The sequence below is a fragment of the Scylla paramamosain genome, chromosome 33 (genome assembly GCF_035594125.1).
Source record: "Scylla paramamosain isolate STU-SP2022 chromosome 33, ASM3559412v1, whole genome shotgun sequence".
In the NCBI taxonomy this organism is placed as follows: domain Eukaryota; kingdom Metazoa; phylum Arthropoda; class Malacostraca; order Decapoda; family Portunidae; genus Scylla; species Scylla paramamosain.
Genome location: NC_087183.1, coordinates 10,005,606 through 10,023,764, shown reverse-complemented (window position 1 = coordinate 10,023,764; position 18,159 = coordinate 10,005,606). Strand labels below are relative to the sequence as shown.

The 18,159-nt window shown below is 39.0% G+C and overlaps 1 protein-coding gene across 2 annotated transcripts; it reads left to right on the top strand.

Annotated features, from left to right (window-relative positions):
• Positions 1-1,264: 1,264 nt before the first annotated feature.
• Positions 1,265-17,291, top strand: LOC135089651 (tyrosine-protein kinase transmembrane receptor Ror2-like). Of its 2 annotated transcripts, XM_063985528.1 has the most exons (10): positions 1,265-1,409; positions 2,369-2,395; positions 4,379-4,547; positions 5,346-5,539; positions 5,683-5,826; positions 7,176-7,311; positions 7,770-8,012; positions 8,255-8,454; positions 8,754-8,912; positions 10,589-17,291. In XM_063985528.1, the coding sequence occupies exons 1-10, from the start codon at positions 1,347-1,349 to the stop codon at positions 11,489-11,491; spliced, it is 2,238 nt and encodes a 745-aa protein (XP_063841598.1). In that variant the 5' UTR covers positions 1,265-1,346; the 3' UTR covers positions 11,492-17,291. The 2 variants fall into 2 exon arrangements, with proteins under 2 accessions (XP_063841598.1, XP_063841599.1); XM_063985529.1 differs by lacking the exon at positions 2,369-2,395.
• The last annotated feature ends 868 nt before the right edge of the window (positions 17,292-18,159 follow it).

Below are 18,159 nucleotides of genomic sequence, written 5' to 3'. Positions count from 1 at the left end.
GAGAGAATAGGGTGGCAGTGTTGATCAAGATGGAGAGGGAGGGGGGAGGTGGCGCCTCACCTGAACTAAATGGTGATGGATGGGAATTAAATTGCGTTCCACCTGGTCGTGGCGGCGCCCTTGGCAGTGGAGGGGTGGGAGGGATTAGGAAGGGGACTGGGAGAGGGAGAGAGGAGCGAAGGGGAGAAGGGGTGGAGGAAGGAGAGAGGAGGGGAAAAAGAGAGTTGGTGGAGGAGATGGGAGGGAAAGGGGAAGGAGCGGAGGGAAGAAGGGGTGGAGGAAGGAGAGAGGAGGTGAAAGAGAGTTTGGGGAGGAGAGGGAAGGGAAAGAGAGTGAGTGGAGGAAGGAGAGAAGGGGAGAGGAAGGGGATTGGGGATTGGAGGAAGGAGCGGAGGGAAGAAGGGGTGGAGAAAGGAGAGAGGAGAGGAAAGAGAGTGTTAGAGAAGAGGGGAGGGGAAAGAGAGTGGGTGGTGGCGGGAGGGGGGGAGTGGTAAGAGTGTGGATGAAGGAAGGAGGGGGGGGGAAGGTCGTGGGAGGAGGAAAGAGAGGAGGAAAAGGGAAGGGGAGAAGATGAAGTTCTGGGAATTAACTTTTTCCTTCATTTCTGGAAGAGAAGGGAAAAATTATTGCTCTATCACTTTTTTTCATTTTATTTTTCATTCTCTATATATTTTCTCTAATTATTGTAACTTCTCCACGCATTATTTCTTGATTTTTACTCGCTCTTCTGTTTAATAATGTTATTCAGTGCGTGTATTTAGGTTAGGTGCATATGTTAGTGTATACGAGCTCTTCACAGTGTTCATTTTCTTGTGTTTTCTTGACTTTTATATTTCCATCGTCAATATGAGTGGAAGCAAACGATGACTGGCGTGTTTATGGAATTCCTACCCAGTACTGCGCCCCCCCCCCCCCACACACACACACACACACACACATTATCATCTCATCTATGTACCCATGTTCCGTATTATATTTGTACATTATTTTCATACCACATTCGTTTCCCTGTCGTGAATACTCATCTCGTTCACGTTTGCTATACTAAGGTGTATGTACGCTTTTCCACTCCCTTTTTTTTCGTATTTGTATCGTATATGTATATTCTCCGGTGTATTGTTATTCTGAAACTTACATTTATCTCTATTTTTTTTCTATTTCAGTGTATTCTTTTACTTTTTATTTATTAACTACATACTATTCCATGTCACGTACGTTTTCTTTAGCATATATTTATTTATTTATTTTTTCCCGTCCATTCTAACGTGTTGTTTTGTCCCTCAGCTGAGACGCGCATCTCTGAGTACCCCGGCGCCTACAGCATCAACTACGGCACCACCCTACTGATGCGCTGCGTGGCTCTCGGCGACCCGCTGCCGGAGATTGAGTGGTTCAAGGACGGCGATCCGGTGAGTGTCTGGACGAGGGCCTCGCCAGTAATTAACACCTGTCTTCACCTGTCTGCTTTGTGTTGCTGTAGTTGTTCTTATAGTTTTCTGTCACACCTGTCGTTTACCTGTCTACTTCGTGTTGTAATTGTTCTTGTAATTCTGTGTGAAATATCTTCCTTTTACTTTTTTTTTTAACTTTCTTATTACTTTATATAGTTAATTTGTCACTAATATATCTGTATTCACCTGTTTGTGCTATGTATTGCTACAGTTGTTCTCTTAGTTCTCTGTCTTCTTTCACTCTCTTTCCTACTTTCTTATTATTTTACTTTATGGTTCATTTGTCACCAATATACTGATGTTTACCTTTCCTTAATTTTTTTTTTTTTTTAGTTGTTTCTTTTAGTTTGTATTACTTTTTACACCTCGTTGTCACTGTACCTATCAGTAAATTAGCCAATTAGTTTATCAATCAATCAGTCAATCATTGTGGCACGAATTCAGTTCCCATCTTCTCTTAATCTCGTTTTTTTTTTCGTTCATTTATTTTTTTCTGCATTCTGTCTCGTTCTGTATTATTTTCATCATACCTCTTTTTTCCTTCCTTTAATCAGTTTCACGGTATTTTTATTCTTGCATGGTTTTCTGTCTTGTATCATCGTAATATCTCCCATGTGTACGAGTATCAAATGTATTCTTTTCTAGTGTATTGCTATTTCTAAACTTAGATTTTTCCGTATGTTTTGTACTTTACTGTATCGTTTTCATTTTTTTTTTCTAATATGATTTACATCGCACTTAAGTAACGATGGGAATTGTACTCATAAAATGTTGACAAATGTATGTAGGGAAGGGAGGCGTGGATATTACGTTACTGTGCCAAAATATAAGTAGAGGCGTGAACATAAGACGCTGTAATGCTAAGGTACAAGCCACTCTTAACTTATACATTATCTCTTCTCTATTTCTCTCACTAGCTGCCGATGTACGAGTGGAAGAACGAGGTGAGTGTGCATCTCTTGGTTCTGAGGTTAAAAGTTACGTTAAGAATTCCTCCAGTCACCGATCTCCCTCCTCCTCCTTCTCCTCCTCCTCTTCCTGTGGTCTTTTTCGTGTCGTGAAGCTGACCACTGCGACTCCAGGGAAAGAAAAAAGAAATGGCAGAAAGAAAAGAAAAAAAGACACGTAGCCATGTATTGATTCTTCCCAAGGGTGGTTTTAGGTATTTCTTTTGAGGATGAGACCTGGTGGCACCCTCCTCCTCCTCCTCCTCCTCCTCCCTCTATGACACAGCATCTCGTGTACGTAGCAGCTGAGTATTGTGTCGAACATGTGTCGGTTTGTGTGTGTGTGTGTGTGTGTGTGTGTGTGTGTGTGTGTGTGTGTGTGTGTGTGTGTGTGTGTGTGTGTGTGTGTGTGTGTGTGTGTGTGTGTGTGTGTTTGTTCGTCATACGTCCTTCAGTGCAGCGGTAACATTGTCAATCGAGAAGAGAAGAGCAGAGAAAAGAATGGTGAATAAAAAAAGGAAGACAAGACAAAAAAAAAATGTTAAAGGGGAAGAGAAAGAAGGAGAGGAAAGACGCAAGAGGAGGAGGAGGAAGAGAGAAACTGACCTGTCTGTTTCACCTCCTCCTCCTCCTCCTCCTCCTCCTCCTCCTCCTCCTCCTCCTCCTCCTCCTCCTCCTCCTCCTCGTCCCAGAATCCCGCTGTGTCCTCGCTCCGGTAACTGCCCAGAGATTTATTGGATATCAATCAGCAACGGGCCGCCTGCACTGGCCATGAAACCTGCAGTTTTCTTAAGTCTGCCTTTCACCTTGGGTCCATTGCCTCTCGTTTTCTTTATTCATCCTCTTTTTTTTTTTTATACTTTTCTTACTTTTTTTTTATACCTATTTTTGTTTTCTGGGGACATTTTTATACGTCTTTTTCTTTTTCCTCTTCTCTCAGGACAGCTTAGCATGGAGTTAGCGAGTGCGTGAGGGGATCAGGCTGCTTCTCCTTGCGTCTCCTCGCCCTGCTACTCCACATGCCTCCTCTCAGCCCAACCCAGCCTTCCCTCGTCCCCAGCAGGCGGCGAGCATCTCTAGGGGGAAGGCTCCAGGGGGCGGGAGGAGAGTTGATACCCGAAATAATCCTTGCTGCATAAGAGGCTTTTCCCTATTACTCTGCAGTGTGAGAGTGTCTTTACCTGCAGGCACGAAAAGGGTTTATGTTGAAGCATTTTTCTTTACCCTTGTATCTCTCTGTCTCTATCCCGCTCTCGTTCTCTTCCTTTCTCTGTTTCTTTTTTTTTTTTTCGTGTATTATGTGTGGGTTGAGGATTTCACGCTCGGGTGTTCTGGAGAAGCGGGTGTTGCGCGTGCTGTTTTGTGATCTCGTTGTGAAAGAGGAAGGTATTCCGTAACATTTTGGTATGCACTACGCATTTTGCCGTTCTTTCTCCATTTCACCGTTTCTTCTTATTCTTGTTTTGTTTTTTTTTCGTATATTTTGCGTCATCATCATCATCATCATCATCATCATATATTATTCCTCGGCAGAACAAAGGCCATCTCTTCTAACCTTCGAGCTTTTTATTATTTTTTATTTTTTATTTATTTATTTTATTTTTTTTTTATGGTGGCGTGTCTTTATTGTCTAGACCAGCAGCTGACATACTTAGGCTCTTAAATAGAAAGTGGTTGATGAAATTTAATATATACAAGAAACTTAACACTGAAGAGAAGATAAGGAGAATGGAAAAGCGGTGCCTCGATACGCCCCCTTCACCCTCCATCCCCTGACGTTGTGCTTCAAGACACTGATGTTGCGACGCCCTGCTCAGCCAGTCAGTCACCAGTCACCCTCCAAACACTGCATTAACCTTTTCCTTCCTGCTGACGCCACGATATCGTTATTGCGGCCCTAAATTTTTCCGTCAATTATCCATTCTTCCTTTATGCCTTCATGAGTCAGCCACTTCACTCACTTCCTTCCCTTCCCGCCAGGTGCTGCACGGGATAGAGTTTACGCCCTTCACCAAGTATGCTCGCTCTGTGCTCACCGTCAACGCCACAGCCACGGCCAACTACACCTGCTCCGCCGAGAATGTGGTGCAGAACAGACGCACCACCGACTCCCGGACCTTCACCGTCTCCGTCGTGCACCCCGTCAGTCGTGAGTATTGAGGGAACAAAGGGAATGATGCTTGGGGTCTGCGGCGTCATTTTGGAAGACTTCCTCTTTACCTGCACTTTTCTTATATATATATATATATATATATATATATATATATATATATATATATATATATATATATATATATATATATATATATATATATATATATATATATATATATATATTCGTATTATAGAAATAGGTTGAAATCTCTCTCTCTCTCTCTCTCTCTCTCTCTCTCTCTCTCTCTCTCTCTCTCTCTCTCTCTCTCTCTCTCTCTCTCTCTCTCTCTCTCTCTCTCCATTAGATTTTGAAAGTGGAACTGAACTACATACTCTTTTCAAAGAAAATAGTCTGCCTCACACACACACACACACACACACACACACACACGATTGTCTTAAAGGAATAGGTGGATGAAGATAATGCATGTGAGGTGTATTAAAGATGCAGGTACAAAAATGGTGCACAGAAAACATAAGCTTACCTTATTTTTTTATTTATTAATTTATTTCTATTAAGGCATCTCCCCTCGCTTGTTTGGTAAAGGAATGACAATAAAATAATGCTCTGTGAGACAGCCTCTTGTTGCTCCGCTGGTTACACTCTTGTCCAGCAAGCTGGATCAGACCTACCTATCTTCCACCACGCTTTCCAGTCTCTTCTTTGTCTTTAGTAGGCAGTCCAGCTTGGTGTAATCAAACAGTATGGAAAGGACCCAAGAGTTTGTTGCTGTTTGTTAGTTGTTATCCTCTCTGATCCTTTGTAATCTTGTATGTAACATTTTCCCTGCAGCCATCAGGCGACCGCTGGGTTATTGCGCACCTTACAATGGCCGGGTGTGTAAGAAGCACCTGAGAGGGCCGGGCCTAGTGTGGTACAACATCACTGCCACAGACCAGGGTGGTTGGCTCAACGAACACATCACTCGGGAGCTCTGGTCAGAGATGATTGATAACTTCCGTGAGCTTTGTCGAGAGGCAGCGGAGGTAAGCTTTGTTCTTTTTTGTTTGCTGAGATTGTGTCAACCCTCAGTTGATATGAAAACACATTGTGATGAAAGTGCAGAACAGAAGCATTTGATGACTTTGTATCATTATGTTTAATTATCATTCTCTCTTGCTCCTTTCAGAAATTGTTGTGTCACTTTGCCTTTCCCAAGTGTCAGCTGAACGACGGGTACCAGGTGGGGCTGCCGCTGTGCCGGGAGGACTGCATAGCCGTCCGTAGCCTCTTCTGTGTCAACGAGTGGCTTCTCATTGAGCAGAACAAACAGGTTCTAATCTTTCTGCTTATGCTGTCACTCTGTGTTCTCTGTTGGGCTCCTCTGATCACAACCTCATATCTGTATCTTGTCCTATTGATCCAATTCCTCCTCAGGATTCCCCAAAACAGAGGTGCTTCTGGTATTTTGCATCTGCTAATTTGGGGGGGACGTGGGGATGTATTATCTTGATTTTCCATGGAATGACTTCTGCTTCTGTGTCAGAGACCTATTTCTGTGTGATAGTGTCTGGCATGGAGATGTACATTCGTCACTCTTTTGCTCAATCTAAACTTTCCAAACCTTGGTTTAACACAGCCTTTTCTCGTGCTATAAATGATAGAGAGATGGTCCACAAAAGTTACTTGAGCCTTCCATCACCTGAATCTCATGCACTTTATATTTCTGTGTGGAATCATGCTAAGTCTGTCCTTCAAGTAGCTAAAAACTCTTTCATCAATAGAAAATATCAAAATCTTTCTATGTTTAACTCCTCTCATGACTTTTGGCACCTAGCCAAAAAACATCTCCAGTAACTTTGCTGCTTCATCTTTCCCTCCTTTATTTCAACCTGATGGCACCACTGCCATATCATATATCTCTAAAACTGAATGCTTCTCTCAGTCCTTTGCTAAAAACTCTACCTTGGACAATTCATGGCTTGTTCCTCCCTCTCCTCCACCCTCTGACTGCTTCATGTTGCCCATTAAGATCCTTCACAGTGATATTTTCCATGCCCTTGCTGGCCTTACCCCTCAGAAGGCTTATGGGCCTGATGGGATCCCTCCTAGTGTTCTCTGAAACTGTGCCTCCATGCTTGCATGCCTCCTCTTCTGTGGCCTCACTCCAGTAGACTTTCTACTTTCTCTCACCCCTATTCTGTCCAACTCTCTAATGCAAGAGTTAACTAGTATTCTCAATCATTCGTTCCCTAGTGTATATATTAATCTGTAATGTTTTCTATGTGTTTTGATGCCTTCTGTAGGGAATATATTGAGCAAGGTGGTTTAACACAGATGAATCTCTTCTCACTTTTGTCTCTGCCTGCAGTCTTTTCATTCTTATGCCATTCTCCTCCATCATCCTTTCCTTACATTCTGTTGACTTTCATTATCAACTCTTATGTATCTTCTTTTGTTATTATCCATTCCCTGCTCTTCATTGTCATCTTAAATAACTGCGCAGCACAGCATTGGTTCATCCTTAGCATAGCAACTCAAAATTTATGGAATCCTTTATGTTTTGGGAACTGTCAAATGACAAATTTTATTAGCATCGGGTATTGGGCCAAAGAACATCATCAGATGCTCCTGTGATAACTTTTGACTATGAAAATCTGAAAATATTGTTTTCTGTTGCAGGAGAACAGGGTTTTGAAGTCTCGAAACCACTTCCGGCTTCCCAACTGTGACGCCCTGGAGAGTTATGGCAATGGCTCCAGGAAATCAGTGTGTTCTCACATTGGCCTCACCAGCATTGACCACAGCCAAGTGACATGTGAGTGAGAAGTGTGGTGGGGAGTATGCATGCAGTCATGGTCAGTAGTTAATTACAGCCACTGTGTGAGTGGCGATTTCCCTTAATTGTATGACATCAGATCTGTTTAGTCTGTCTGCTGTCAATTTTTGTAAGATTCTTTGCAGATCAGAGGGTGTAAGATTGAGGGAAATATTAAAAATGCTATACACAACTGAAATGAGTGTGAGTTGATCTACTTCTAAACATGCCCATATGTTTACTGTGCATTCACTCATATTAACTTTAAGTGTATTGTCAGGTGTTCAGTTACTTGTGATGTCCAGTTTATTCCACTTTCAGATCTGGATAAATTTCCCAGTGTTTTCATGATACTCTGAAGAGGGCATGACATTATCAAAAGAAAATGTACTGTATTGTACATCATTTTCTGCTATTGCACGTGCCAACACATCTTGACTTCAGTGGTGTTTCCCCAGATGACTGCAGGAAAGGACGGGGACGGTGGTATTTTGGCACTGCTAATGTGACCAGTAATGGAATACCCTGCCAGCGATGGGACTCCCAGGAGCCACACAGCCATCACCGGCCACCCAGTGTCTTCCCGGAAATACAGAATGCTGAGAACTATTGTAGGAATGCTGGAGGAGAGGAACCCTATCCATGGTGCTACACTACCAACCCTCTCATCAGATGGCAGCACTGCTCCATCCCGCTGTGTGGTGAGATGGCATGCTAAATAACTGAATGGTCGGTCTCTTTTATTCTCTATAGATTTTAAAGCCTTTCTATTTGTATATTTGTATGCATGCATCATACCACCCGTGATTTCAAGATTAATTAATCAATTACCTTGAATCATTATCATTACTCCAATCTTCAGTCTACTACTGCTGCTGCTATAACTACTACTACTACTACTACTACTACTACTACTACTACTAAAGTACACTTCATTATACAGGTGAAGGTGGTAGTACACCTGGAGGAGTGTTCCTTCATGATGAAATTCAGGCCAAGATGCTTCCCAGTCCCTGGCTGATCTTGATAGCCGGAGGTGCTGGGCTGGGCGGACTCCTGCTGCTAGCCCTCAGCGCTCTCCTTATTTACAAGTTGGTCCATGCCCGGCAAGGCTACTCCTCCCCCAACTCTCAGACAGGGAATGTAAGCACACCATACAAAAATATAATTATTGGTTTGGAGCTGGATTGGGACAGTTATCAGTTGGAGAAAATTACTGATTAGAAGACAGTGCTGGTTATAGATGAAGACATAAGTTAGAAGACATACCATTAGAAATGAAAATGATTATTGGCTGGAAAGATAATTATTGTTTTGTTAAGAGAGATGAATGGAAATACACACACACTGACAGTAGATGGATAAGTAAAAGTTACATGATTATAAATCAATAAGAAAGTGATGGATGATATATGCACATCTTCTCTCATTGCTTCCACTAGCCGGATGCAGACATCGACATCACAAAGCTGCCACGTAACTCAGCTTACCACCAAACCTGTGCACAGCTGAACCCTAAACTGGAGAAGCTGCAGTACGACAGGAACAGCATCATCTACATCCGGGACCTTGGGCAGGGAGCATTTGGCCGAGTGTTCCAGGTAAGTTGTGTTGTGGTACCCAGTAACTTGCCCTTCAGTTGACTTGTAATGAAAACACTGTAGCATGAAAATCTATGCTTTAAGAGCAAGGTATGTAGTGTAGAATTACATTGTTTTCTATAATGAAATGTTGCCATGTAGGGGTGGGACACATTTCTCCTTGCCTAGTGGTTCCCAACAATTTAAGTGATAGTCAACATTCCATGGTTTGCAGTTTAAGAAGGTATGTAGTACTTGCTGCAACATTTTTTTTTTCTTTATTTTTTTAATTACTTTCCTAATTGATTTCCTACAAGGAGGCTATAATGAGGATGTGGTCAGAAAAGGGGAGTAAGATAAAATGTTGGGAACTGCTGCTTGCAATTGTTGTGATCTGTGTGCTACAGTTCTGGCCTTCTGCTGCTATCCTTTCTACTACAAAAATGTAAAATTTTAATTAACTTTTCATATTTGACAAGGTGTTAATTTGTATTAAGATATAAGATTTCCATAATAGTCTTTAAAAAGTTCTTTTATTCATAATTAATCATGTTTGATTTATTGCTAAAAATCATTTACATAAATACATGGATAATAAAGATTACATGTTCCTGAAGGAAAATATCATGTAAGACAAAAAGTTCTCTTTGCCATGTTCTTTCCTAATGTAATGTTCATGAGTCACATCAATACCAGCAAGCATTCATCAAAAGCTGAACATAGCAATGACTTTGTCTTACACGATAATTCCCTGATAAATCATCATGTGTCACCCTCCATTTGATTGATTGAAGTCCTCCAGTTTCATGTAGGTAGCTATGCATCTTGAATCAACACAGTATTGATTTGAGAAGTAGTGCTGAGCCCAGAACCCAATGAAGTGGCTGCATACCAGGGAGTGGAGTGTGCCTGTGCGCTGCATGGCGAGCAGGAGGGAATGCATTAATGGCTCTTTGCTGCACTTTATGCCCTTTTCTTCCTCATGCTGTACTTTTCTTAAAGTTGGGGAATGAATGAATAGCATTGTGCCTAATAATACTGCAAGTATGGTACAGTGTATAGGAAGTAGTGTAACAACACAGTGTATGTCTTCAAATCAAAGATGTGAATATAGAAATGGTATGCATATCTTCATGTCTCACAGGATAAATCTATTGGAAGCTAAATTATATTTTGTAAATTTATAGAAATATTTTCCTCATTGGTTTTGTGATTTGGTTTTGTCCAAATTTTATTTTGTGTATCAAATATATTCAGCTTCATTCTCCCAATAAGACCTAAACTTGGCAACTCAATTGTCTACACTGACACATTTAAAATTTTCCTAAATCACCACAATCTAATCCTCCAAACACTCTGCCATCAACAGTTTTTTTGGTTCTAAAAATTTATTCCACCTCTAGAATGTTCTGATTTACATCTTGCCTTCCACCTGGAGGTTACTTCCTACAAATTAGAAAATGTCCAAACATGCGTCATATCTAAACTAGTTCTCTTTTATGTGCAGTACAAGACAAGCTCTTCTTGGATATAGACAGCTGCCTCTCTGTAGGTATGTGCTGTTCTGTCCATTTCCACTTGTGACTGACATAGCAAAAATATAGTCAATCTTCCCTGTGAGGTGTGAAGAGTATAATTGTGTAAAGGTGCTGTGGGGAGGTTATGCTCCCATGATGACACCATGACTTCACTTTCAGGGTAAGGCTCCAGCACTTGTTCCTGGTGAAGAGTTAACAATGGTTGCTGTCAAGGTACTAAAGGAGGAAGCTTCTGAAGACATGCTTGGTGATTTTGAGCGAGAGGCTTGCATCTTGGCTGAGTTTGACCACCCCAACATCGTGCGCCTGCTGGGCGTGTGTGCTGTGGGACGCCCCATGTGCCTCCTCTTTGAGTACATGGGACGTGGGGACCTCAATGAGTTTCTCAGGACATGCTCCCCCACCAACTACATTGTGCGCTCCACCAACGGGGATGCATTCAGTGACACAAAGCTAACATACAAAGACATGCTGTGGATTGGTACGCAGATTGCAGCCGGCATGGTTTACCTCTCAAACCGTAAGTTTGTCCATCGAGATCTTGCGACCAGAAATTGTCTCATTGGGGAAGACATGACAGTTAAGATTGCAGACTTTGGTCTGTCCCAGAAGATTTACATTGCCGATTATTACCGTGGTGACGACAGTGATGCCATTCCTATTCGCTGGATGCCTCTAGAAAGCATTTTATATAACAAGTATACTGTTGAGAGTGATGTGTGGGCTTATGGAGTGTGTCTGTGGGAAATATTTTCATTTGCTCTCCAGCCATACTATGGGATGACTCATGAGCAAGTGGTCTGCTTCCTAAAGGAGGGTGGCATCCTGTCCATCCCTGACCACTGTCCACCAGAAGCCTATGCAGTGCTCACCTGGTGCTGGCAGCGGCGCCCCCATGACAGGCCCTCCTTCCCGGCCCTCCACAAGGCCCTCATTGATCTGGCAGCTGAGCGGCCGGTCATGGTGCCGGAGCCGCCGCCCAGCTCGGCAATGTCTGGTTCAATACCTCCTACCCCCCGGCCTGGTTCCTGTGTCCCCGATCCCCCACAGCAGCATGTATGAGGCAGCAGGGTGGGTGCCCAGTGAGGGGAGGCTTGGTAGGTTTGTGTGTAGTGTTGGAGGCACACATTGTCATGTTGAGTAATGTGTTGCAGGAAAGCTAGTGTAATGGACATACGTTTGCTTCTGTGAAAGGTGGTTTAGTTGATTGTCAAGGGTCTACTCTCATTATTTTGAGGTGGCATGTGTACGCAATACATAGGTACTCTTCATAACTTTGTACTGACTGTGTCAGTCTGAGATAAGTACTAATGACTTATTCAAAAGATTGAGTGCTTTGTAATTTCGTTATTCACTTTGAAAGTAAAGGTATTTTCAAATTATATTTTCTTTTTTTGTATTGTACACTGAGGGTACTCAAGTTTTATATTTGCTTCCTTCTGGACAACTTGTATAAAACTCAGGACACATTACATTGATTATTTGTGAAGGATACTTGCTTATTTTTCATGCTTGTATTTAGGACAGCTGGATCCCACCACTGAGACATATTGTGCTTTGTTGGTATTAGTGTGGCAATAATACAGAAGAGGGGATTGCTTTCTTTGACATCATAGTAACATTTTATAATGCACAGGAAATATGATGCCAGTATTCTTCAAACACAGCTGCAAAGTGTAAATTTGCATCCTTGCCACAAGGAATGTTATAAATATTGTAATTCTGCCATTTCTTCCAGAATTAACATTCATAGCTGTATTAGCACCTAGTCTATGATGTCCACTACAGCTGTCTCTTCATTTTCTTTCACTCATATGCTCTCATACTGGATTGCCTCAAACCAAGTCACACCACTTGTACAGCTTCAAACTTTGGCACAACCAGAACACTCAGTAGATTGAAATATTAACCTGTTGATCCCAAGGCTCTGACAAAACTGAGCTTTAGGAAAATAGCAGTGTGTCTGGGATCAAACCTGGGACCAGAACACGAAAGCCCAGCACATTATCAATGGAGCAGTAAGGTGCAGCCGCACCCAGCTGGGGTTATGACACTTTTATGTTTGGGTCATTACACCACATTCTCCCACTAGGTTCTATATATCTTTATGACGAGTACTAGAGTTGTCATCCACAAATAATAGTTCATACACCTCTCATATTTTATCCCTGCAGTGTATTATGCTTGCCTTCTTTCATCCCACCTTCCATGAAGAAGCTGAACAGCCATAGAAATATTACTCATTCCTTTTGCAGCCTATGCTTCATTATTTACTATTCTGAAGAGCAGGAGAGATGCATGATAAAAAAAGAAAAAATAAATAAATAAAATGAAGTGTGGATTTGTACAATTCAAGGACAGGTTTTCAAGAATCTTAATAATAACTAATTTCAGAAAAGAAGCAAAAAATATATATATACAATAAATTCTGAATTTCCTGGTCTAATGATTGCAAAAAGCGTGAGGAAGAGAATAGAATATATTTAGTGATTTGCTTAAAACTTGAGAATCACAGAAGACAAGCAGTGCAAAACTTAAGTGCCCTCAATAATCATAAAGTTTTTTGTTAAATTGGAATGTTAGGAAATGTAATTTTGATTACTTTAATTTAGCCCTTATATTTAAGACAACACATGATTTATTAAAAAAAAATAGGCAAAATAATTTGTATGAAGTTTATTTAACAATATGTGGTAATTTTCTTGTGCTATTTTATGTATTCAAATTAATTTACTTATTTGTGATTTTTACACTCTTGCCAAGAATGGGTCTCAGGCATTCAGTTTTTGAGATCTAAGCCAGTAAATATTAAATCTACTTGAATTTGGCCAACTGTATATAAAGAAAATGTGTTGCTATTTCTATGAGTAGTAACTGTAGGGTTTTCTTATTCCTCAAATACTATCCTGTACATAATGTAAAAATTAGATTGTCAGAAGTAGCTGCAGTTTTATGTAAGGATTTTCTAACTGTAAATACAAAACTGTGCTGAGGCATGGTTGATCAACAGAATCTTTTAAATTATAATTGTAAAAAGCCAGTGATCTGCCTTTTGTAACATATATATATAGTTTTTTAAGTCATGATTATATCTTAAGTGAATGTTTCAATATTTGCAAAAGAGTACATGTGCAAACTGCAGCATGACATAAGTCCACCCACCTAAAGTCCCAAAGCAATGAAATAACAAGTACTTACTTCTCAAGAACTGCAAATATAAACTTTTCTCAAGGCTCTCTTTTGGTAAAAGCTGAAATTGTAACAAAAGCTTTAGTTTCTTAAACTGAAAGCAGTTTCTTGACCACTTATCTCCTCAGCTTTTTTATTTATTTTTATTTATTTTATTTATTTATGTTTTTGTTTTTTTTCTTTCTTTTTATGTAACATAATGCACAGAACAATTATTGCCAGTAACGACTATGTTGCATTGTCGTATGGAAATTAGTATGCGTTAGTTGTCAAATTCTGTTTAAGATGTAATTGATATATATATAGATCTTAACCAGACTCCTTTGTGTGTGCTGAGGACATGAGACACCCTTAGTGCAAGACACGTGACACCTTTGTTGTGAGTGTATGAAGGAGTGGCAGCAACAGTGGCGTTGGAACAAGTGGTGTAAGTTATGAGTCATTCTTAATGCTTTTATATTCAGCCAAGAAATACCTTGCACCTCTTTATAATTTACATATCATTTATTCTCAAAGTTATTCTCACTTGTCCCAGTGACAGAAAGCCACAACAGTCAAGTACTTTATGTTGAGCAATGGTGTTCCAGTTTACAGTATATATTAAGTCACTCTTATGGCATTGTATAGTAATTGTAAGAGGCTTGATACTATGTGAGCTTTATTTTTTTCAAAGCAGTGCATTATAAGGAAGATTGATATTTTCTTCTCTGTGATAGTATTAATTTGGAAAGAGGGATAATATGTTGGATGTACAAGGTTACTGAGCATATCCACTCTTCTTGGCTGTCATAAGAGACAAGTTGATAAATTGCACTGGACTGTTTTCTCTACAACTTGTGGTCAGTTTCTTAATGCTCTTATATCACAGTCTTACAATGGCAGTGAACAAGGTAAATTATTTCCAAATTGTTTATTATTGTCTATTTGGTATTTATTTATTCAATTTTTATTTTATTGATTTTATTTATTAATCGATTTAACTTTATTTTTTGTTTTTGTTTTTTGCCATCTGTCATGGTTCTTGAATCATGGTAGCTTGTGGGTAGTGTCTGAATGGAGGGAGATGTGTTTTATTTATGTATTGTTTTCATCCTTGTTACCAAGAATTGATCAAAAGTAACACCACAGGATTTTCTCTGTTTGGTGAAAATTTCTGTAAAGTTACAGTGAACAGTAGTTATTTATGTCACTCAAATTTAGAAACACACAATATTATACACATTTCAGATAAGGGCATGTGTGTAATATTACAGGATGAAGTGTCATAAGATGTTTCATGGTTATCATGCATGATGCACAACTTCTTATTGATTTAATGTTCTTTTCTTATCTGGGTTCATCTTGGCTGTGCCAGTAGTCACTTGATCAGTATTAAGTCAAAGATGTCTTTGTCTACAAGTAGATTTTACTTTGAAATTTTCCGTAGAAATGCATATCTCTACTTTATAGTTCATTTTAATTTTGTATTCATTCATTTTATGTTGTATGACTCTCTTTATATACCTTGTCAGCAAACACATCACCTTAGGGTCCAAACCTCTCAAGCCAATGATATTGATTAGTCTTAGTTTCTTGATGGTATTGTTATTATTATTATTATTAAGTCTAGGAATTTTATAAGGACATGAATTTCTACCCAAAGTTTTCTTCATTAAGCATTTTCCATAATTTGTATAATTATAGACTCATCTCTTTAGGTAGCATAATTCTTATTTTTATTCCATTTTAAGCTAAAAATATTTTAGCATGATATTTTTGAGCCTGTATTTGTAATATGCTTCTTTATTTTGTTCAGTATTAATGGTAATGAACAACATCAATACTAAAAACAGTGATCAGATACACATACTCTGTGAAGTCATGCAAATGTGTGCTTAGTGATTCATTAGCTCCTAAATTAAACAATATTTGATGAATTTGAAGTGTGTCACTAAAAAAATGAACAATTTCCATTTGAAATAATTTAGATAAATTATGAGTGTACCTATGTCTAAGATGGGTACAGAGTTGTTGTTATTATTATTATTATTATTATTATTATTATTATTATTATTATTATTATTATTATTATTATTATTTATTGTTATTACTATTATTATTATTATTATTATTATTATTATTATTATTATTATTATTATTATTATTATTATTATTATTACCACTATTATTATTATTATTATTATTGATTGATTGATATATTTTATTTTATTTTATTCATTGGCATATACACATACATGCCTTGATCAGGAAGCTTCAAGGTCTTTACATAATGTAAACAGACAACTTCACAGAGGTGGCAGTTCTGTCATGTTGGCAGGCACAATGAAGCACTGGTATTGTTTCCCATGTAATGTTTGGTGAGGAGGGAGAATAAATTATAATCCATGATGCACTCGGTGGGCCAGTAGTGTGTGGAGGAGCAGAGTGGTGCAACACAATTTGTCAACATTCCCCTGTGTTAAGTATAGTCTGATTTGTAGTAGGTTCTGAAGGTATTTTGTATCATCTCCTGTGGGATGACTTTTGTTGAACCAGGCATATGTATGGACTGTGAGGGCAGCACTGTGTAGTGCATTCAGTATAACACAGCAAGACCGTGTGTGTGTGTGTGTGTGTGTGTGTGTGTGTGTGTTCTGCAGTTTCCACTGCAGTTGAAGAACAGTGAATCATTTGAAATCATTCAATTTCCCTGATCACATGTACAAAACCAGAGATCAGAGTGAAATATTTTTGTAATATGGTACAGTTATTTTTTGTGCTGATGGTTTGCATGGGTTTGAGTGTTATGTCACAGCACAAAAATGGTGGTCCCTTTTAATGGTGAGTTAAGTAATGTTTCTGAATTTTAATTTTAGCACATGCATAATTTTAACTTTAGTTATAATGATGAATGGTTTTGAATAAGTTTCAAAGTGATTCACAAATTTTCCAGTTTTTATATCTTATCTAGTCCAGCAAATGATATTTACCAAAATACAGCCATGTTTCCTACCAGAGACATGTATGTGTGTGTGTACTAAGGAAGTGAGTGTTAGCTGGGTAATGAGGTCACCAAGTTAAAGATTTGATGTTATTACTTCTAAGTCTTGAAACCGTACACTTTATAAAATATCACCCACAGAATAGGCCCGAGTATCAACTAAATTATGATTATGATTAAGTTTTTATGGACATGTGAAAATAAGTGTTGGTAAGAGTGTGCAAACTGAAGGTCACTGTGGAGTTTAGTGTTATGAAATGGTCAGTTTTCAATGTAAAATAATTTCTGAAAAGTTTGTAATACATTAACTGAAGGAGGTTTTATGTGTGAATTACGTGTGACTGGCTCTCATAAAAGTCTTATATGTTTTGTACCAATTTAACATGAAAGAGTACACAGTTGTCTTCCCAGGCCTTACCCCAATTATCAATGTATTGTGTTAAAGTATTCTGTAAAGTGTCGCGCTTGTGGGGGACAGTAAAGCAATGCACTGACTGCACTGGTTTACTGTAGGGCAAGTAATATGAAACAAATGAATAAATAAACAATTAATAGTAGGTCATCTTGATTTGGGTGAGTCATGTAAATGACATGTGACTTGTGTATGTGCCCAGTTCACTTCAATTTTGGTTGAGATCAAATTTTTCATTCTCGACTATTCCTGTCTTTAGCAATACAATAACTTAACAGCAATTATCGTTTTTCTTCAATATTACCTTTCCTAATATATATATATATATATATATATATATATATATATATATATATATATATATATATATATATATATATATATATATATATATATATATATATTATTTGTGTGCGTGTGTGTAATTATCATGTTATTTGCTGTACTTGTTTCACTTGTAAGTATATGGATAAAATTTTGATGTGAATGGGTGTAGTAAGACATGCTTATCCTTTCCTTGAACTTGTATGAAGTATTAGTCATGTTTGTGTCCGTGGGTCTTGTGCCGGAGAAGTGAGACAATCTGTGAGGTGTCTGCTGGAGGCCAGGTTGCCGGCTTGAGGATCCTGGAGATAGCTATCTGTGATGACTCACTGCTGAGAGAGAGAGAGGGGGGGGGCGGCGGGGCTAGAGAAGCCTCCAAGAGGTTTCTGCTGTGGTACCAGGCCCAACCTAAGGAAGAACTGAGCGGAGGAAAATATTCTTCTGACGTTGGGATTACCTGCTGCTGGAGAGTGCAGCTGGGCAAGAGTCAGCGTTAAGGCAATGCAGAAACAGATAATAAAGAAAAAAAGAGCATAGACAAGATTGAGACAATAATGATAATATTAACTAATAAAAAGCAGAATAGCGACAATAATACAAATATAAATAAAGTAATAATAAGGATAGAAGACGAAGCATAATAATAATAATAATAATAATAATAATAATAATAGCACCAACAACCACAGCAAGAAAAAAAAAAGAATAAGAGAAGGCTCAGAATCATATTTGACAATAATAATAGCAGTATCAGCAACAACACAACAATAGCGTGTGTGTGTGTGTGTGTGTGTGTCATCGTGGCGCGTGCTCGGCTATCAGCGA

Coding starts and splice junctions, on each gene's coding strand:
- LOC135089651 (XM_063985528.1), top strand. CDS start 1,347: ATGCGCTGCGTGGCTCTCGGCGACCCGCTGCCGGAGATTGAGTGGTTC. Junction 2,396..4,378: donor TGTACGAGTGGAAGAACGAG/GTGAGTGTGCAT, acceptor CCTTCCCGCCAG/GTGCTGCACGGGATAGAGTT. Junction 8,013..8,254: donor CTGCTCCATCCCGCTGTGTG/GTGAGATGGCAT, acceptor TTCATTATACAG/GTGAAGGTGGTAGTACACCT.